The following is a 22,883-nucleotide window of genomic DNA, read 5'->3' as shown; positions in this document are numbered from 1 at the left end:
TCTACAAATCTAATAATAATTTTGGTTCCTGGGGCGTTAACTTCCCAACGATTGCTTGCTCTACTTTGCATGAAAACTTCGACATTGTTCTTGACTACTGAATATTTCTAGTTGTTCTTATATCTTTTTATGTTTTTTAACCATGGAGAGAACAGAAGGGGATAAGATAAAAAGTATTTTGAAATTTTCACATTGCATCCTCTTCCAATTTTAATTAACTTTCTCATTCTCATTTCGAGGCCGGGTACAACAATGATAAGCGAGAATATTCCCACGAACTTGCAGGTTTAAAATTTGCAAAATTAAGAAGAATGTAATGTAGGTTTATTGATATTTATGTGTGATCTTTATAAACATGAGCGTTTTCTGAAAAAAAACTCCGATTAATTTTGCTCTCTTTGTTTCTTGTTTTCACTACTTATTAAGTATGTGGTTTATACGAAAATTTGAGCTTTAAAAAAAATAAGCTTAATACTACTTAAAGACTACTATAGGGTGCATAAACTCCAAAAGATTTGAAAGCTATATCTCCGTTAGTTACGCCTTTAGTATAATTTCGAGGTTCCCTTACCCGAACAATTTTGCTCCTTGGTGTACATGCACGACATCATTACTTGTAATTTCGATCCGCAGAGTGAAATAAGATCGCAAGACAAAGATAATTTAAAAAACAACATTAAAGCCACACCCTGTCCAGCTTCAAATTTCAATTCCTTTTCATAAATACGTGTATCTTATAAACTACTATGCGATGTTCATTAAAATTACGTAAATTGGAGGTTTAAATTATTTAAATTCTTTCTGTTTCTTTGTTTTGTTTATTCTGAATTTTTGGAATCTTGGTTATTACAAAATTTCCAATAACCATGCATGTACATATGTACTAGAGTTTTCTAAATTTAAAGTTAACTTCTAATTCATCTAAAATTGAATGGAAATATAATAATAATTATCGAATAATTATCGAATTTTAAAGTTACTTTTATACCTACCGAGCATTCTGAATTACGGAGATGCACGTACGTACTGCTGACACAATAATGGAGCTGGCTACATTTAGATATTGATTGACTAACGGAATGCTTTAATTATTTAAAGATTATAATTAATTTATAGCTGCAAAGCTGTCGGCCAGGCGGGTGCGGTGGCTCCATCCATTTCTGTAGCTAATGTATTATCCGCCAGTAGTGCGTGGCTTTGACCACCTAAAAATTTTCTTAAATTTAAATATGAAATTATCACATGTCTAAAAAAATATGATGACCGTAATATATTTTTTTGCCAACCAATAGCTGCTCCACACTCGTTGCATTTGCCCGTCTCCATTGCGCCGCCACACTCTCCAATCGAATAAATGTGACCATTCGGACACTTGAACCAATGACCTTTCCCCATTCCAAGAGCGGCCAGAATTTTTATTCGTTCCCCGTCCGAAATACCGAGCCCCGTTTGGCATATGTCCTCCAATTTCTGGGTAATACATGACCAACATAGTTTCATACTGATGTCTGGTTAATTAACCAATTAATTACCTGCAACCACTCCAAACACCGTTTCTGCCTTTCTACCGTATAAAGCTCAAAAGAGCCTAAGATTGTTTCCACTCGTTCGTAAAGGATGCTCACATCATCACGCGATTTGTACCGGTGAAATCGGCACAATTTGTAACAGTGGATAATTCGAGTCATCTCTTGTTCTAAATTTGTGGTTTCAAATCGACTCAACGGAAGCTTTCGGTGGTGGATGAGTTGGTCGAATAAACGGTTGCATATTGTCATAAATTTAATAACTATAGGATCATCTGTATGATTCTGTAGTTTAATTTTTTCTAAGTAACGCGACAATTTGTCACCCACTTGTATAATAATGGCCAAGCTGTTGAGAAGGTGGCTGTCAATCTGTGATTCAATAGAAATTTGTGATGATCAGTTGTTTTAATGAATATTGATATTCCTACAGTTTGGCAGATTATTATGTAGTGCTTACAGATTTCAATATGCGAGAAGACCCAGCATCCACGCGAAACATTCCAGTTTTATGGACTTTCTCCGTCAGTAAATTCAGCACATATTCCTGCATCTCTTGAGGAACTTGGGCGACCCATTTTGGTTTTGAAATTATTTTCAGCAACCCTGCATGAACTTGTTGAAGGTGTTTCATATTTCCAAAAATTTTTTCAGTAACTTCTCTAACTTCGCTGAACAGTTTATGCAGAATATTTCCGAAACGGCGACAATTGCGAATTACAGTTTGACATCGGGGACATCGTTTGACGCCAATTTCGTCATCACCACCGTCATTTGTCTTCACTGATAAGAATTTTTCAAATCCGATTGCTTCATAGCAGTGACCACAATCCGGAAGCCAGACAAATCTTTAATTAAATTAATATCTGATTTTATAAATTTCATATTTAACAGGGGGCAAGTTTTACACTTGTTACCTTACCTAGAATCTGGTTCACCCTCTGTATACAGTAGCTGAAATTCTAGTAATTCGTTTAAATCACATTCTCGACAGAGTGGCGGGCAAGGCTCGCCACAGAATCCGATACATGGGTGTCCACACTTGGGTAAAATTTTAGGGCAGGGTTCATCACAAGGGGTTCGGTCGCATTGTTCCCCGCATAATTTTGTACATGCTTTATGTGGACATTTCCAAGAACAAGGTTCCTGCAATAAATGTTATACGATTATTGCAAAACTCTACAAAAATATGTATTACATTTTTTGAAATTATTCCAACCCTGCAAACGGAACAAGGTCTTCCACAACTTTTTGAACATACGGAATGTTCGCATTTCATACCGCACGGTTTTGTACAAGGCGGACATTCACTTGAACATGGAAATTCGCACCTAAATAAACAAGAAACGTTGAATAGTTTACAATAAAAAGTTTGAAAGATTCATTTTTTTATCATACACATGTCCACAGACAAGAGAACGGCCACAGGGAGAATCACATTTGACGTGGAAACGTCCCCCTGAACACGATCCACAAGTTCCGCTGCATTTGTGACCACAACCCCCATACGTTTCTGGAAACGTATAATCACATTTTTGTCCGCAGTAGGCAAGAACTTCGTCGGGTGATACTAGAAAAATTAAGTAATATTAGTGTAAGCCTGTTTTATTTTATTCTTAGGTAGGCGGAAGAAACGTGTTAAAGAAAAAACTGTTATAATTTCAACGAAACCTACTCATCCAACTTAAAAATGCGAAACTAGATTTCTCGAAATTGTCTAAACACGCTCAAAAATAAATTTAAGCATCAAGAGTGAATGAGTAAGTTTTGGTAGTTTTTTCTATGAACTGGTTTTCTGGTTTTTAGTGGCAACTAACTAGGTATTTTTGTGTTTTTCGTATGGTCTGACTATGTAGAAATTTTACTTACGCGTATTTGCAACATTGCAAGGAACACTGACAGTATGACCACATGACGATCTATTTCTCGACTTAACCAATGTTTTACACTTTGATTGATCTGGTATTTCACTGCACGAGAAGACATTGACATGCCCACAGGCAGGAACGGTGTGTGGTGTTGGAACCTATACAGAATAAATCGAAACCAATATTATGCACATTCAGACCTGGATAATCTCCTTAAATTGTCATTGTACTTCGCAAGGTCCACAGTTTTCGCCACAATTTTTATCACATTCATGACCACATTGAAGTATTCGATTGCAGACTTGTTTACAATTTTTATACGTTGCTGGATCTACGTGACATGATAATTTTGCAGAGTGTCCGCATGGCAAGTCCTTTTTCTCAGGTACAGTGCAAACAGGACATTTTTTAAAGCACTCGTGCACTGTGGCACACTTATGACCAGACTTGCACTCACGAACACATTTCTTTGTGCACTTATAATTCTTATGGTCAGGATCGTCCTCTATATGACACGTTCTGGGGCAAGCATGCCCACAATCCAGTCTTACTGTGCACTTGTTTCTGCAGATGGTTTTAATGTTCTCATTATCTTTATCTTTACAAAGGATGGTTACCTGAAAGAAAGAAATAGGAGTACCTTGATTTACAGCCAGAAACTTCACAAGTATTAATTTATCATACTCACTTCATGCTTGCATGGAAGCACTTTTTTCACGTTGTTGTGACATTTTACTTCTTCCACAGATAAATAGCAAACGTCCATTTGGTCATGGCCGCACGGTAGATTTTTTATGATTTGTGTCTTACATCGAGTTTCACTCTCATCCTCGTGACATTTCAATCCCTTCGTATGTCCGCAGGGTAATAATTTGACCTCTTCGACTTGACATTCATATTTTTCTGCGTTTATGTAGCAAGCCATTGGTGTAAGGTGTTGGTTGCAGGGCGGCATTTTTTCGACTAATTCTTCACATTGAATTTTTGACTCATCCTGAAAATCAGCCAATATTAATTTAACCGTTCTGAGAAATAATTCAACTTAGGATTGGTATTAATCTACATACCGTGAAGCAAGGAATGGGCGCAGTTACGTGCCCGCATCGCAGGATCTTCTGAACTTTTACGTTACAGATTTGCTCTTCCCATCTATCTCCACAGGAAACGACTTTTGCATGTCCACATGTCAGGATCAGAGTGACATCGTATCGACAAGGAGTGCAAGGCACAACATGACAACGATCCCTGCATGGATGTGCTTCTTCTTCAGGACAGGTTTTTACACAGTCTTCAAAACACTTGACATTGGCGTGCGAAGGATCCTCGATATGACACACGTATGTACATTTATGGTTACATAGTGGAAGGTCGGATTCGCAGCGGCGAGTGCATCCTCCTCGTGGCGCCCGGGTGTGAAAGTCGACTCCCCTCGAAATTTTTTCAACAGTTTTGTGATTCCTGCAAATGATGGGAAGCCCGTCTCCCAACCTGTCTGGACCCAGCTTCTGTTTAATTTTTGGCCAAATCTTGCTACCTTGCGAGAGCATGTCCATATTTCCAACGATGTACATTCCTAGCCTGGTACATAAAATAGAAAAAAAATTACATCACGGTTGTGAATTTAATAAATTAAAACTCAAACTTACTTCGCTCGCGATAGTGCGACACAGACTCGATTTTCCACCTTCAAAAATCCTACTGCTCCCTCTTCATTACTTCGTACAAGGGAGAGTAGAATTATGTCATTTTCCTCCCCTTGGAAATTATCCACGCATGTTATCCTAACCCCAGTGGTTGCATCCATTCCTCGAAACTTTGCCTTTAAGAGAAACATTTGACCTGTGTATGTAGCTAGCACTGTTATCTTCGAAGGCGAATATCCCTGATGGATGAGATATCTGCAAAGTCCGAGTAAATAATCGGCTTCGAATTCGTTAGACTTGCTCATAGAATCTGCCTCCTGTAAAAATCATTATAATGCTGAATATTCATAAACTTTGGTTGTTAATAAATTTAGCTCACGCAATTTTCCAGTTCTCCGTGCGAAATGAAAAACAGGTTTTGTATCATCCCAAGAATATCAGGATAACTAAGGACAGATGCAGCGTCAGTTAGTTCTGGATAGATTGTTCCACGAACGAGATCAACTATCTCTGGTCGCATTCTGTGTTGTTCCTGATAAAGTTATAAAAACGATTAGTAGAAATAAAAATTCATGATAGAAAGGCTAGTAAAGACATACTTTTAGTTTATACGACATCAACTTATTTTTGATCATCCGCTCAAATAAGGACACATCCAGCTTGTATGTTTTTGACAGGTCATATACTGTCGTAGTTGGTTTCAATTGGCGATGGTCTCCTAAATACAGTGGGAAGAGGAAAAGGGTAAACCTTGTCACAATTTCAAAAACTAGATTAATTGTCATTTCTTAAAATTACCAATTAGGATTAGATGTTGGCAACTTTTTGTTAGACATGTGACAATGTGAGACTCTTGAACTTCTGCTGCCTCTTCTACGATAACTGCAAGTTCGTGAAATAATAACGTGATCATTTTAATCTTAGTTTATAATGTAGTGGATTATATTTCTACCAACCAATTTTTGAGTTCAAATTTTGCAAGATATCGTAATATTTTGCAGCCCCAGTTGTCGTCATTCCAACCACTTTGCAATGCTTTAAAATCTGACTATCACCGTATTTCCGAATTTGTGCTAACTTCCTCTCAGCTATAATCAGCTCGGGTTCAAGTTCTTTGCGGCGTTTGTTTAGTAATTCTTTTGACCGCTCAATTACTGTTAGGTAGGCTTCCCATCTGCACGATCAAATGGATTATTTAACACTATAATCATGTAAAGAGGTTAAACAAATTTCTTTACCGAGAAACGACTGATGGGAAAATTTTTCGCCACGGCTTCTGGGAACCCCACATTTCTCGGAACGTTTCGTGCACTGTTTCTTTGTCAATTTTCATATCTTTTAGACGAGGTAGTATATTCTCCAATAGGCTGATTCGATTTTGGTTCAGCACTTGATACATTCTTATAAACTGGATCATTTGATCATTCACCCCTTGATCGGTCCCGGTGTTTAATTGAATGTTTCCTAAAGCAGTCATCAATTCTGCTTCTAGCTTTGACCTCTTCTTCTTGCAATCTATCAATGACAGGTTGTCAAGGAAGGTTAGCACATGCGGGTGTCCATGCTTATTGCTAGGGCTGAATTCGCGTCTTTGGTAGTCATCCACCATTCGGGTTGACATCAACTCGGCGAGATCGTAGTCTTCTTTTTCAAATTGATCGTCCTCCGCGACCTCTAATGTCACTAAAATCACAAACCGTGTAACAACATTATTTAGATATTACTTTCCAGTCTGCGATATTACTTACCTTCTTGGGTTTTCTGGGCCAACTTTGAATTTGGATTTCTACCAAACCAAGAATTAACCAGAGCATTGGCATCTAAGTTTGCATGTGAGAGTAATGTGTCATTAAATTCGAAGAATTCTAGTGATTCCAATAACCCCCATAAGTATGATGGAAATTCAACACGTAATAAGTCCCATACTGCGAGGCCACGAAAATCCACAATTCCTGTCAGAAAAAAGAAATTAATTCATATTAGTCCAGCGGAACTTTGATCCACACCAGTCGGCCATGGGAGCTACAAATCCCCGTTCTGGACCACTAGCCGGTGCCCCCGTGAAAAAATACAAGTTCCCATAATAATTTCTAATGCTTCTACTTTCTAATTTCTCTAGTTCTACTTCTGTCCGTTGCACGCAAACTTTTCAATATATAAGATAGTTTCTAATAAATGATCAAATTCGTACTTAACCTTTCATTTCTTTAAGTTCTTTGAACTGTGCTTTTAAATAATCGACTTGATATCCCAAATCCTGTACGGCCTGGCTGGCTCCGCGACGCATATCATACTGGGCCTGGGATTCGCTCCAACCGCCACGTTTTCTGACATTGAAAAGCTCGAATTCTTTAAGCTTTTCAGACTTGCTTCTGCTTCCTAGACGAACAATACTAGTGGTGCAACCGCGTACAAATTCTCGTGTTTTGTTTTTGTCTTGTTCCTTTAATATTTCCACAATTCCTTCAAGGAATTGGTCCAAGGCGTGATTTGTATAACAAACGACAATCATTGGTCCAATTTTCTCGGAATGTACGGATTCTTTAGTCATCCATAGGTCATGATTTTTAAGCAATGTTTCCGCTATTTTCAACCCTATTAGATGTATGGAAAACACAAAATGAAATAAAATCTATTAGAAAAATTTAAAAATATTTCCTACGAAAATGATTACACTACCTAAATAAGTCTTTCCTGTTCCCGGAGGTCCTTCAATAATGACAAATTCCTTCATTATGGCCGCTTGAAAGCCGGCAAATTGATTTTCGTCCAAACCTAAGGTATCTCCACATGGCCAGTCGGTTTCAGTTAATGGATTAATCATCATGATTCCGTCTTCCTCTTCGGCGTTCCTGGGAGGATGATTTATTTTATCCAATTTTATCAGCAGTGCTTCTATGTAATCGTCATCCTCCCAGGAATCGATCAACTTCACCTGTTTCAACTCTTCTTCAAGTGGATTGTCGAGTTCATCAGGCTTATCTGGTTTGGATGGGACAACTAGTTTAATTTTCTTTTGTTCATTATCATTCTCATTATTTGCTAGATATCCTGGCGCCAAGATTTCGGAGCTAGCACCAACCACAAATTTTGCCATAGGAAAATCCCCTAATTCCAAATTTTGTAGGGTTTTGAGGACATATCTGTTGCAGAAAAATGGAAATTTCAACCCGTAATGTAATTATATAATTTTGTAGCATACTTCTAATTTACCTATAAGCTTCAAAATAGACTTCACTCTCTATCAACATAAAATTATCCGTGTCATTATAACTGGGTGGGTCTCCCTCTGGAATGAACGATAGTTCCCCAGACCTCTTCAATTTGTCAGCATCTCGTATCCCAACAACACCGAATGAACCAGTTTTAAACGCATCCTTCGTGAGAACCAGTAACGAGCCGGGAAGGAGACGCTTAGATCGGTCCCATTTTACTTTACGAGTAAATTTTTCAGGTAAACGGAGCCAGAAATGGGTCACTCCGTGTAGCAATTCTGATCCAAGGATTTGCACATTGTTGTATATTCGGATGGATCCTAGCGGCATTTTTTTCCTTCCTTGAGAATATTCCAGTCTAAAATTTAAGCCAGATTATTTATATCAGACAAAATAACTATATCGTCGTACTAATTCCAAGGCTTAAGTGCAGTTGATGTTTAATTTTAACTTAGGCCTTTTTAGAATTAATGCGACGACATAATCTAAATATGGGGGAAAGAAATCTGCGGAATATTGTAACTACAAATACCACATTTTAATTTGTCGCTAAATGGTAAAAATAATTTCCGCCAAATTCAAATTTATTATTATCCAGTAATAACAATGAAACTAGATAAACTGTAATAAATTTTTGCAGAAATTTGTACTAACTAATTTGTACCAGCGTGGCATGCATACTATCCATTGCATAGTATAATACTAATTTCGGAATTATTTTTATCCTTATTTTGAGGGTATGAAAATTACTATCAACTTTAAACTGTCTTACGGGTGACGTAAAAATTCTTGAACGCCCGATCGTAACGGAGAAACGAAATCTTCTCTCATGAGTCGGAATTGAATATCCAGATAATCCAGCGAACTCGCGTACGCACCCTGGACTTTGTTCCGCCGAAGGAATACGTCCTCTCGACGTTCCCTCATGAGTTCTTCCATTGTTGGGATGATCGTCATTTCCCGGTAGTTAGAGGGTGGTTCCATAACGTCCAAATATTTCCACTGATCCTCCGAGGGCCCATGCCTAAATACACGAGTGAGTAGGGTCAGTTTGGCAACGAATAAACAATTTCAACAACAAGTAAACCCTTTCGGCAGAAAATTTTCCCCATAAATGCCTTGTGGCGAAAATGCTTTCAACCAAATCTGACGGAAATTTCGACATCCGGTTAGGGCATCCAAAATCGGTTTTTCCGATTTTGCAAAACCGGTTAAAAACCGGTGTTCGATTTACCCGAAAACCGGTTTTAGATTTTGTCAGAAAACCGGTTTGATCAAACTCGAAAACCGGTTTTCGATTTTTCATAAAAATTGTTTCGAAGCCACTAAATATTTAACATATCGTCGGCTTAGTGAGTAATCTAGCTAAGTCCAAAACGCATCAAAAATAAATCCAGTCAAGTCTTGTACAAAATAGGTGGACTTGACTTGATTTCTTTTTGACGCGTTTTGGACTTGACTGGATTTATTTTTGATGCGTTTTGGACTTAGCTGGATTACTCACTAAGCCGACGATATCTTGTTTTTCATATATAAATTGAATATTATGAAATATTTCTTCCAAATTAATCCCTGAAGTTTGTCATACTTTAAATTTTACCAAATCGTATATAAAAATTTTTAAAAATTTGGTGTAAATCCGGTTTCAAAAACCGGTTTAAAACCGGTTTTGGAGAAAATCGAAAACGGGATTTACGAAAATTTTAAAAACCGGAAAAATCGAAAACCGATTTTACAAAATTTTGCCAAAATCTGAAAAATCGAAAACCGGTTCTACAAAATTTTCCGATTTTTGATGCACTACATCCGGTGCTTTCCTGTTTTTTACCACTTTGGCGAAAGTTTTTTTTAGGCCAATTTGGCTGTCGCAAAACTGACGGTGAATTGTAATAATGGGAGCCTAATATAAATGATTTTTTATAGTAAAATATATACTGATCGCAGCTGTGTAAAATTAACCATATAAATATACGTAATTTTCGTAATTTAGACGAGTTTGACATCTGAAGTATGGTTTTACGTGGTTAGTATTAACAGAATAATGTCATGTTATAAATGTTATGACGTCAATTTGTCAATTTTTTGTCATAAGCATTACATCTTCATAATGTATGACATTTATGACAAATATCACGGGCATTTATGAAATTTATCATAATTGTGAATCTGACTTTGCCCATACCCTGGTATTCAGCCTAAAACTTTTCTTTCCAATTGCAATCCCACGAGTTAACAAATGTTCTTGTGGTATCACCATTAAGTTATAGATATTTATATAAGTCCAACGTCAATTATTTATGCCGCAGCAGTTGTCGATCATGTGTCACTTGGGTAAAATGAGCTAAAAAATGAAAATTTCGTGATTGTCGATGACATGTTGACAGACAATTTCGAATTTGACGACTTGTCAAAAATGGCCGGATTTTCAATAAAAATGTGTGCCATTTATGCCATTTATGACATGTCATAATGTCATAAAAAGTTGACAATGTAAAATCCTAATTCGGAGTATTCATCTAGGAACTACTTGTAAGTCGGACAGTTTGGCGAAGATTTTTTTGGCGAAAACGTTGACCCAAACAAAAATCCCTTATGGCGAAAAATAAACGTCACCCATTTTGAACTAATTCAGGCACAAGGTTTTTAAGGTACAATTTGGTAAAAACATGTCACATTTGGCGAAAACAAAGATTACTTGATGATAGTATCACATAACTATGCTCGATGTTTATTTTCTAGGTGAAAGGGGCTTATGCTCTTCATCCCAAGATAACCAAGAAAGAGTGCTACAAGCTATTCTTTAAGTTTGTAAAAGTGTCAAGTATTATAATTCTTCTCAAATTATTTTAGATTTCGAGGTCGCTGCAATTTGTACTCTGTTTAAAAAAAACATCTTTTACGAAAAAAAACATGGCATGCAGGGTTTCGTTTTTCCCGTCCAGAACTATTTTTCCCACGGAAGGTGAGAAAAAGTGGGAAAAAGTGGGAAAAATGGTATTTACCGTCCAAAACGGGAAAAATGGCGGCCCATGTGTTTAGTAATGGGGAAAGCTAACTTCTTTAATACTCAATATTTTCGGAATTCGACTTCATATTCGTCATCTCCATCAAATTCTGAAAATTTTGGTATATAATACGGCCACTTTTGAACAGTTTTAAATAATTTTGAACTTTTTCCCTATTTATCCATATGAATACATGTTAATTTTAAAGATTGCTCGATTTTAACCGTATGACCCACTTATTTGCTCAGAATTTCATGGAGAATACGAAAATGAGCTCAGATTTTGAAAATATTAGGTTTCAAAGAAGTTGTTACAAATTGCCCCAAAAGCACATTTTTTTCCCATTTCTTACATTATCCCCATTTCCCACCTATTTTGGGTGGATGGTAAAAATTTCGCCATTCAGTACATTTGTGATATTGTTTGCCACTTTGGCGAAAATTTTTTATGGCAAAAGGGGTTTCACCAAACCGTCCTACAATCATGTTCTTATTGTTAGCAACAAAATTTGTATGTGCTGGTTTACAGAGTTCGGAAAATATCAATCTTTCCTGAAATGACTAAGTTAGGCAGCCAAACTATTTGTATATTGCGATAAAAGCATACACATTCTTAATGAATACCCCTATCAAGTTATTTAAACAATTAAATATACAAATTTAATTTGCCATTATATTAAAAAAATTGCAGAATATAATTGTAGAATTGTAAAATAGAGTGTCTATAACTTATCATAAAACCAATGTTAATACAAGGAATTTACCCATACCTAGTTTTGAGCACTTGTTTCACTTCTTCTCTCTTAGATAACGTATCCAACTGCAAGATAAGCTCTTTCAACGGCACTTCAAATTCCGCCACGGAGATATCCACGCCCTTAATCGCCATCACCAATCCGTACGCCGTTGTAAGAACGGTATTCTTTAAAAAGTCCCGGGCACTTTCAGGCATCCGTTTTGTCGTGAAGGAACAGAAGGTAAAAACGTCATGAATAAATCCCTTCGTTGTGGTGTCAAGTCCCCTGCAAATAAATAATTTAATCGTAAATACAATGATTTAATAAATCACACAGACTTATTAAAAATTAAAAATTTAATTTAATTAATTCAATTAATTTAAAATGTAATTTAATTTGTAGAAATTTATTTATCCTAATTCTTATTTATTTACGTGTCAATATTTTTCTCCGAAATTGTCCCACTTGCTCCAGAACTTGCTCCAACTCCAGAAATTAACAATTCTCCCAATTTTTGTCGAATTTTATCCAGAAACTTTTGTGCATTCAGGGTCAACACGATAATCGTGGTTTGATCCGAGGTAAGAAGAATTTGTTCCGAGCAGACCTTTCGCCCCAGCAGGAACATTACCATTCTGAGCAGAAGACCATCATCTCCCACCCTACGGGGGAAATGATGGGATCTGATTCTAAAAACTTGGTCCATTCGTCCCCTTCCCGGGCGATGGTCATGATACACTTGTCGTTATCTTTTTCCAGTAGGAGTCCTTCCACCCATCGGAATCCCAAGATGGGACGCCTGCTAAATGAGTTAATAACAGTATTCAATACGAGTTGGCATATTCGCAAAATATTTTGGCAACTTTTAAACCAGGCAGGGAGATGGATACATTTTCGCAAGTAATTTCTCAAGCGACAAATTAAAATTTGTGAACTTTGTCATGCCACAAAATATTTAAAGTTGACAAGATTCGCAAAATTTTTGTGGCTAAGGATATTGAATACCCCTATTACTATTTTTTGTATTTGTTCCTACTTTTTATTTTGGTATGTCGCTTCTCGATTCGGAACAGGCACGTCTGAATTTTTACCCTCAGCTCGAACATTTATGCGTTTCCGTGAAGTAGATAATGATGGTCCGTCCCTTTCTGGATCTGTATTAGGTCTTCCCCGGCCAAATCCTCCGGTACCCCACCCCCGCCCCCTGGATCCTCTTTCACTCCAAGATTGTGATGAGGACGGTGATTGCGGATTTCTTGAAACCCATGACCTCCCTCTTGAACCTTGACCCTGAATGAAATCGTCACTCGGCTGTTTTTGTCCATGAAATCTACGTTGCGGAGGCACGTAGGTATCTTCCGACATAGCTTCTAGCACTCAATTAATTTCGTATGTATGAAACACTGGAAAAGATGTGTGAATTATTAGCACGTCCAACCCAAACGAAACGTTTATCAGTACTAACTAATGGTTAAAACGGAATAAATTGTATTTGTGCACAATTTAATTTTAAGCGAAACGTTTATTCGTTTATTCATATCTTCAGAACTGAATGATAACAAGGACACATGTACTGACTTCAAGTTTCGACTTATACCGACTGAGTTCGTCGGTGCGGAAGCGTTTAAATATTATGTCATGAGTTTAATGGGTGGGTGGGAATTCTGTATCCCTCAATGTATATATATTGTATTATTACATATATTGTGTGGGTGGGTAGGTCACCTACCGTAGGTGCTAAAATTGAGAATTTTTGATAACATACCGTATGAATGACCTCCATGTGTTGCATGTATGGATTTCATTACGCTAAATGCACACTTTAGAACAATGCAGTGCCAAGATTCTGCTCACATATTATCTCATATTTACAAGTGCTGATAAAACAGGGTTATACAATTTATTTATTATGCATACATATGTATAAAAGTTAGTCCAAGTAGGACGCTACGTTTTGGGAAATTTACCGTGACGTACATTAGTTATCACCAAATAAAAATATGATTGACAACATTACACAATTTGTGTACATTTTTTAAGAGCATTTTAGTTAAATTTTATTCTAATTAATTATTGAAATCGGGATAAATTAGTGAAAACATTTTACATATTTGGCATCCTTTTTGACTCACCGTGCAATACGCATAGAATAAACTTTTTTATCACCGCAAATTTGTATGTAATATGCCGACAGAATTTTGTCGCACTTTTCAAACTATGCATGTAATATAATACGATATAATTTAATTCGCTAACTAAATATGTACATATAATAATGGTATTTATTTGTTCCCATCACGTCAATTAATTACATTCGACAAATAAGATCAAACCCTATCGAGTAGGAAATACTTGATCTTACGTACATGCTTTGATCACAATATGTAATGAATAATTTCATACAGCATTTCATCACATACTTAGATAAATAGAAAAATCGATACCTCAAATTACTTAAGTAGTTATAATTTTAGCAAATAGTCCTTCAATTTCTCTTTGAAGCTTACATAGTTCATTTCATTCTTCAACTCATCTGATAACTCATTCCATAACAATATTGGCCATTTCAACTCTAATGTATCATATGGAACTTGTCCCTTTGGAAAACCCATATTACAATAATACATGTCATTAAGACTTCATTAAGACTAATAACACGATTAGTTACACTGCGAGTTTTGACAAAATCCAGACCAAAATATCGTAATGTCTTCCATACACCAAACTTTTTAACTCTATATTGCGTATCTCGAAACATATCGTGCTCTGTGAAAACTAATGCGAAGTGGGCGTGGCTTCTTTCCCTTCGGATCCCGGATACAATTATCCGCAACCTCCCCGCTGAAATGTGGTGCAATTATCTTTATGATGTCTTTTGCACTTTGCAATCCCTCTGACGATTCAGGTACTCCCATATTGGACATCCGAATTATTCTTCTCTTTTGTTCTTGTATTTCTTCTCTGACGGGCAAGAACTCATTATGAATATCAGCTGTCAGCAGCTTCACTTTCTCCTCAAGGTCATCCTGCCTCTGCTCAACACGTGTCACTTTGTCAATTAATTTCCTCATCTCTCCCAGCATCAATCCCTGGAATTGGCAAGGTTTCTTGTCCAAAACGGCTCCTACCATTGTCATTAATGTCATTGGGCCAACTGGTCATCTCCATGTCCATCCATCAGTGAGGCTATTTGTGACGTCATCCTGTTTCAAATATAAGATTGTGCCAGTATCTTTGAGCCAATTTTCAACACCACAAGGAAAAATGTCCCCCTCGACACGGACATATACCCAATTAATGTGACTTATCTTTATTCGATAATAATCGAATATATAATGCTGCATAACTTATTTTCTAACTGAGCAATGGCTGCCAACGTATGCTCACAGATTTTGACGAAACTAATGTCAATCGATCAGAAATATAATTAATATGATAATGGGACCTCTGCCAATGTTCAGGTTTCGCGGAGATCTGTGCAGCCAAAAATGCGCAATGTTCAAGATTAGTGGAGATATTTGAATAAAAATTGGAGAAAAAACGCATTTTTCCCACTTTGGATGCAAACATCTCTGCCAAACCTCCTCATTGGCAATATTTGCACTTGCAACTTCCACACTAATTATACTTGTGGTCGAGGTTTAACACCTGTTCGGTGCAAATCCGCGATCATACGCTGGGAGACCTGCAATGTCAGTCAGTATATATAACGGATGGAAATCGTAATCAGTATGTATTTACAGTCCTGATTATCACTCAATGCTTAAGGTAAAGAATAAATACGACTAGCCTTTCCCACGGGACGGGACAATCCCGTCCCGTCCAGATCGGGACCGGGATGGGACTCGGGACGGGACAAGATTTTTCGTCCCCAAGCATCTCGGGACGGGACGGGTTTCGGGACGGGACGTCCCGATCATAAAAATTTTTCGCAAAACTCGTCCACGTTATTGCTAAAACCGACAATACTTGCATTTCCTCAAAGGAAATGCATATTTTTTATTATTTCGAATTGGTATTAAACAAAATAGCTTTACTCAATAGTTTCTATAGATTCTATAATTTTAGGTACATTATACGAAACAATTTAATATTACACCAAAACCACTTAATAATGATAATAAAAATAGTCAAAATAACAATAATAATAATCATAATACACTGTAAAAAATCCCGTCAAATCCGGTGTAGTCACATAAATATACACTCCGTTCTGGTATTGATTCGGTAATAATTTTAATTAAAGGAACTAAAAGCATAGTGATCGATCCCGAAAAATGTAAAGAAACGGGAATAACAAAAAAGGTGAACCACGTCACATACGTCATATACGTCAAACGTCATACGTCATAGTCAGACGTCGGATATAAATGATCGATAAAACCCCAAAATATGAATGAAATATTACCGTAAAAAAACCCAAAATATGACCATAAAAATGACTTTATTTTTTAATTTTTTATTTGTTAAGTGCTCTATTTTTATTAATAAGACAAGTCCCTAAAAGCTCAGACGACAAATCAAGCTTCATCTTAAAATTTTTGGGTCTCAAAGCTCGGCGTCAGAAAAGTGCTATTTATTCACACGAAAGAAAACCTTTTTTACTTAATATTGACAAATCCGCAGTTTTTGCGATTTTCTGGTAAAGTGCTATCTAAATCTTAGAATTTGCCAAAAAGTCATAAAATGAGCAAAATGAACGAAAAAATCGGGAAATATGATCGAGAATATGAATATGACCCAAAACCCGAAAATATGACAAATATGAGAAAATATGCTTTGCCCTACGTGACCTACTAATGACGGTAAACATTCTCAGAAAGTCTGAGGGCTGTGAGTCAATAAATGGAAAAAGTCATATCTCATTCATATCCGCCATATGGTCAGTGGCGGCTTAAGCTATCGCGGGGCCCTTACAGAGCCGTCCCAAGACATTGTACGGCCTGGATTCCTAGGGTTGTGTACGGCCTATTCGTTTATGGTAGATTTTCAGAAATCTCGTTTCAGAAATTGACAATTTGTTTGCTGGGGGCGGGGGTGGGGGTACCGAATACACATTGCATTAATTTTATCGCCCCCATTTTTCGTTAATAAAAAATTGGGATTGGGTTACTGTTTAGCACAGATGGAATTGGGTAGATTTCATAGTTTTTGCATACACTTTTCCATAAACAAATTTAATTATAGCAAAAGAAAGCTTGCACAACTCCCACCTGGTATACACCTAAAATAATTCTCTGTGAAGCAACGTTTTGAAAATCGTTAAAATCCACTTTATTCCAAAATTTAGCGTTGTTAATAAAGATCAAGAATTTTACAAGATATCGAAGTGTTTACAATGAGTTCGGCTAACCGTCAACCGTACACATATAAAATCACGTTGAAAAAAATTACCAGTGATAGCTGAGCAATGAGTTACCAACAAGGGACGCTCACGACCTGTCGTTCGTGTCCAGGGTACTCACTATGTTTTTTAGAATCTACTAGGACCCTAAATGAAGGTTCCATTCTTATTTCCATGTGAAACTCATATTTGGCGCCGTGGCGTGGCGCCAAATTCGCCAAATTTGTAGGTTTTTATTTTTAGAACGGCTATAATTTTTGAAATCCTGGGCGGATTTTCAAAAAAATTTCCAAAACTCACGAAAAAGAGTTCAACTATCGCATGCCATCAAGTTTTTCAAAATATTGATTGTTTCAATTTTTGTCAAAATTTTGAGATTTTCTTACACATTGGAATTCGGCGAAAAAATCTTAAAAATATCACAAGAATAAAAAATTTTCATTTTTTATTTATTTCTTCGAATTTTGACCATTGTGATCATTTTAAGCCCAAAATTTTTAAAATCCCGCGGAAATTGCAAAAGTTATGGAGGTTTGAAAATGGTTGAAAACGCAGATTTTTAAGTTTGGCGCCACGCCACGGCGCCAAATGAGTTTTACACGGAAATATGATTGGATCCTTCATTTAGGATCCTAGCAGATTCCGAAAAAAATAGTGGGTACCCTGGACACGAACAACAGGTCGTGAGTGTCCCTTGTAAGTAAAGAATTATGACCTTTAACGCGCTTCTGACCCGTTAACCACAGCAACCCAGCAATTCGATTCAAAATTTTTTAAATTAAATTCGATGATATTTGATAATATCGATGCTAAGAATGTAGCTGCAAACCATGTTCAGCCTAGATTATTCTTTGAGCACTTGAATTTGAGAGACAAACCTTTTAGAAGGAACATTTAGTGCAGCATTTGAGCAGATGCGCGAAACTCAGAAAGTTATTGGCGCCGCAAGTTTGCGAAAACGTTTGATTTTAAAGCGAAATATGTGTCCCGTTCAGGTTCGTCCGCTTATTATGCTGTCATTGTCTCATAACGCAAAGAAATTTCGATTCAATTTCTTCTGATAAATCCCTGCATTCGAATATGCGGTGCAAAATCACGTTTTCGCAAAATACATATGAGGTGATGTCATTTTATTTTTGTTTGCATAAAATATCTACAAATTTCATTTGTTGACAATTTTTCGAAATTTTTGTAATAAGTAAAATTTGTATTTTTAATTTAAATTTTCGTGGGATAAGGAAAATTGTACTTTTTTGAAACTCGCAAATAAACGCAAATTTTCGCGTCCCTGTTTTGCGTGAAAAATTTAACCCGGGGATTTGTCGATTAAAAAGTTACAAGGAAAATTCCTTAACGTATATGAGAAAGATGGAGCTAGAGAAAAGTCTAAGCTGTCGTCGCCAAGTAAAAATTTCGATTGAAATCAAGCATTTTCGCAAACCTACGGTGCCCATAACTTTCTGAGTTTTGTGCATCAGCTCAGTGCCGCACTAAATGTTATTTCTAAAGAGTTGGTCTTTCAAATTTAGTTAGTCAAAAAATGATTGTACATGCCATGTACTACATGGCTTGCGTCCCCATTGTAAGTATTATGACACCTGTGGTCTATTTTTCCTCTTGACCAGTGATGGGCAGTCTCCAAGAGGCTGAGGCCGACCTCGTTCAGGCCTCAGGGTCAGCCTTGACCTTTCTCGGCGAGGAAGAGGCCATGTGACGTCATAGGCCTAATTTTTTGGATAGGTAAGGCCGAGGTAAGCGACCTCTTTTGGGCTTATCAGGCTGCGGCCAGCGATGTCTGAGGCCTATATTTTGAAAACTGGAGAGCCCGAGCCTATTCGATGTGAGGCCGAGGCCTTAAACTTTACCGGCCGAGGCCACGTGAGGTTGCCCATCACTCAAGAGTCATGAGTGATAAAAATCCCTGTTAACGTGAGAGTACTCGTGCAGAATAATTTGACACAAGCAGGCTGCACTTCAACGAGACAAAAACTTACTCGTCTAAACTAGACTACTTTTTTGTTTGAAACTAACAAATTTGAAATTTGAAATTAACAAATTAACATTTAAACTTATTTTTAAATTTAAATTTAAATTTAAAAAATCTTCATTTTATCTAGTGTAAAGTCGATCCGCCAGGTACGGCCTATCGGTCGGTACGGCCTGGATTCGACTATCCGCTCGTCTCCACCGTCGGTACGGCTCTGGGCCCTTAGGTGACTTTTTTTTAATGATGGACGCTTTTTAACGTACTTACCTGGGTCAGATTTTGTAGTGTATTATGTCACTGCTACTCTTAATATTAAATACGTTTAACAAGCATATTTTTTCCGATTTAATTAAATCATGAGATTTCTAGCTAGAGACTGAAAATTACTTAGGAGGGGAGCTTCACCACTTGCCACTCACAGAATCCGATGCCCTTTGGATATGTTGTAGTACCCCATGAGTGTACTAAAACCCTGAAACCGTTTGACTCCATGGCCACATTTGCGCCAGCCACACCCACTCAAAGGTGCGAAAAACACGAAAAATACCCTGTTTTGGTACATTAAAAAATCAGCCAAAAATCCAATTTTGATCGGATTTTCAAAAGAATTACATATTCTTCATCTCAGATACTTGCTTTATGATGTCCAATACCAAACTCAACTTTTTTGAAATTTTGATTTTTTCGAGACATACCCATAGTCGAAAAATTTTCGAAAATATCCAAAAAATTAAAAAAAAATCATTCTGGTGTCGGATATTATCAAACAACTATCTGGGATCACGAAAATGCCTAAATTGCGGAAATCCGATCAAAATTCGATTTTTGGTGAATTTTTGAAGGTGACGATTTTCGTGTTTTTCGCACCTTTGAGTGGGTGTGGCTGGCGCAAATGTGGCCATGGAGTCAAACCGTTTCAGGGTTTTAGTACACTCATGGGGTACTACAACATATCCAAAGGGCATCGGATTCTCTGAGTGGCAAGTGGTGAAGCTCCCCTCCTTAGAGGTATGGGGTGGTTTCCTCCGGATCTGGCCGGACCAATTTTAAATTGTTCACGCGTATTTTTATCCCGCTTGGTTGTCCTTTATTTATGCATTGACCAGAATCCGCGTGTTTTGGCATGTGGCCAAATGTTTAAATAAATTTCATCCAAAATTATAGCATTTCTCTAACCCCTTGCATGTTAACCCTATTTAACAAAATGCACACAACTTTTCCTCAAAACTACTTCTCTAAGGACTACATAAATTCTTTTTTAGTCTTAATTTTCACACAATCGTCGTTTTTTGGATTTTTAAAGATTTAAAAATGACATTCAAATTTCATGTGTTAAAATATGTTTAAAAGAAATTTGACAATTTTCTTGACATTTTCAGGGAAATTATTCTGAGAAAAAATTTCGTATAGGTATTTTTCTAAAGCGGGCTGCAATTCCAAAACTTAGAACACTTTAAAAAATCCTGATTTTGGCTGACACTTTATGTAAAAGAATTCCGCCACAGGCGAAAACACGCGCACTCTGGAAAAATTAAAAATAAGGGTCGGCCTATATCTACATATGCGTGATCAGTTTAAGATTGATCCGGTCTAACTAGGTATACTTTCGGGATGATAGTCGTGTCCAGGGTACCCACTATATTTTTTAGATTCTACTAGGACCCTAGATGAAGGATTCGTTCACATTTTTATGAGAAACTCATATTTGGCGCCATGGCTTGGCGCCAAATTTAAAACTCTGCGTTTTCGACCAATTTCAAACCTCCATTACTTTTGCACTTTCCGTGCGATTTTCAAAAATTTAGGCTTAAAATGATCACAAAGGTCAAAATTTTAAGAAAAAATAAAAAAAATGAAAGCATTTTTTTTTCGAGATATTTTTAAGATTTTTTCGACAACTCCCAACGTCAAAGAAAATCTTAAAATTTTCCAAAAAGTTGAAATAATCGATTTTTGAAAAAAATTCATGGAAGGTATAGGTGCAGGTTTGCGATATTTGGGCCAAAACGTTTTATTGTTCAATTTTGCAGATTATGTTGGTACAAGAACAAATCAGTACGGTAGACTTAAAAAAATTACCTTAAACTACTTTTGTAGGCCAAAAACTGAAAATTTCACCATGTCAAATTTCGACACCTTCAGGGGGCATTATATCCAAAACGGCTAAAGATTTCTTAACACTACCAATTGGAGAAATGATGGTACTTACATAGGGTTACTAAAAAACCGCATACCGAGTTATCATCAGTTAAACCCGTTCCACTAAAAAATCCGATGTCAAAAAAATCAGTATTTTTTACGATTTTTTGCAAATATTTCGCTTAATATGCTTAAACGCCACCGTAGGATTTGTCTGGAGTAATGTTTATTTGGAAGAGCAACTATACCGATAAAACATATCAAAAATTTGGAGATGGTATATTCTTAGTTTTCGAGATAAAAAATCAAACATGTCAAAATTTAACCATGAAAACTTGATAATTTTGCATGTTTTGACTAAATGGTATACGTGAACGTCGAATTTGCAGTCTTTATATCTTCGATATGGAAGAAATACTCTAGCCTAATAATATATGAAATATCCGGGTCACGGTTTTCTACATACAAAATCATATACTCAAAAAGTTAAACTTCGTAATCAAAGGCTGTCGTCTGCCTGTAAAGTATTAAATAGAGTTCATTATTTTATCCGCAAGATGACAGGGCGTATTTTATATACAAAGTACCGATGATGAATCAGAAGCTTCGTCTTCAGACTCGTCATCTTCATCTCCAGACTCGTCATCTTCGTCTTCAGCCTCGTCATCTTCGATGTCAGATGGCACGTCCCGGGCATCCAATACATTCTCGAATAGGTCTTGAGCCGGGTAGCGGATTGTGTCCAAATATCTTGCGTACCCAAGGTACTAGAGGCAAGATGAAATATGAGCACACGCTCCTATTTAACGGGACGGGTTTAACTGGTGATAACTCGGTATGCGGTTTTTTAGTAACCCTATGTAAGTACCATCATTTCTCAAATTGGTAGTATTAAGAAATCTTTAGCCGTTTTGGATATAATGCCCCCTGAAGGTGTCAAAAACTGACATGGTGAAATTTTCAGTTTTTGGCCTACAAAAGTAGTTTAAGGTAATTTTTTTTTCTTAGGTGAGGCAAAATAAGTAACCAAGCAACCCCGAAAAAGGGGTCAAAGGTTACGGCGAAGCCTAAGTATGCATTCGTGTATACCCTTTAAAAATGTCGACAAACGTACAGCCCAAACGGCTCATCTTAGAGCTTAGCTGTAAAAGGCAATCGTGCAGACAATTGTGAGGAGAAGTGGTTTTTCTTCTTTCTTGCCAAGAAAGTTTAATATTTGGGTTTCAAATTTTGATTTTAAACTTTCAAATCGATATTTGAGGCACTTCCAACAAACGAATACCAAAATTAAACCTGCTCAGATTGTACCTTATTTACCTCTGCATGTTTTGGTGAAAATTTTACAAAAATCGGTCGAAAACTCGCAAAGTTTGCCCTATAGCATAAATCAACTCCCCTGGTTACACCTTCTGAGTTTCGG

General features: G+C 36.8%; 1 protein-coding gene across 1 annotated transcript; it reads right to left on the bottom strand.

Moving 5' to 3' along the window:
• Nucleotides 1-805: 805 nt before the first annotated feature.
• Nucleotides 806-13,425, bottom strand: LOC110850429 (NFX1-type zinc finger-containing protein 1). The gene is made up of 25 exons (XM_022097862.2): nucleotides 13,030-13,425; nucleotides 12,428-12,795; nucleotides 12,027-12,278; nucleotides 9,025-9,276; nucleotides 8,251-8,610; nucleotides 7,717-8,180; nucleotides 7,234-7,632; nucleotides 6,786-6,989; nucleotides 6,276-6,720; nucleotides 5,994-6,211; nucleotides 5,836-5,919; nucleotides 5,637-5,755; nucleotides 5,417-5,569; nucleotides 5,041-5,354; nucleotides 4,462-4,972; nucleotides 4,083-4,388; nucleotides 3,625-4,011; nucleotides 3,396-3,552; nucleotides 2,925-3,096; nucleotides 2,746-2,857; nucleotides 2,449-2,672; nucleotides 1,987-2,374; nucleotides 1,533-1,898; nucleotides 1,287-1,470; nucleotides 806-1,205 (listed from the first exon to the last, which is right to left on the bottom strand). Exons 2-25 carry the CDS (start codon nucleotides 12,697-12,699, stop codon nucleotides 1,111-1,113), a joined length of 6,438 nt encoding a protein of 2,145 aa, XP_021953554.2. The 5' UTR covers nucleotides 12,700-12,795; nucleotides 13,030-13,425; the 3' UTR covers nucleotides 806-1,110.
• Between the last annotated feature and the right edge of the window lie 9,458 nt (nucleotides 13,426-22,883).

The sequence above is a fragment of the Folsomia candida genome, unplaced genomic scaffold (genome assembly GCF_002217175.1).
Source record: "Folsomia candida strain VU population unplaced genomic scaffold, ASM221717v1 Fcan01_Sc005, whole genome shotgun sequence".
Classification (NCBI taxonomy): domain Eukaryota; kingdom Metazoa; phylum Arthropoda; class Collembola; order Entomobryomorpha; family Isotomidae; genus Folsomia; species Folsomia candida.
Note: the sequence above shows the minus strand (reverse complement) of the source record. Positions and strands in the feature narration are given on the sequence as shown.

Coding starts and splice junctions, on each gene's coding strand:
- LOC110850429 (XM_022097862.2), bottom strand. CDS start 12,699: ATGGACCAAGTTTTTAGAATCAGATCCCATCATTTCCCCCGTAGGGTG. Junction 4,973..5,040: donor GTCGCACTATCGCGAGCGAA/GTAAGTTTGAGT, acceptor TTTATGTACCAG/GCTAGGAATGTACATCGTTG. Junction 1,206..1,286: donor CGAGTGTGGAGCAGCTATTG/GTTGGCAAAAAA, acceptor GAAAATTTTTAG/GTGGTCAAAGCCACGCACTA.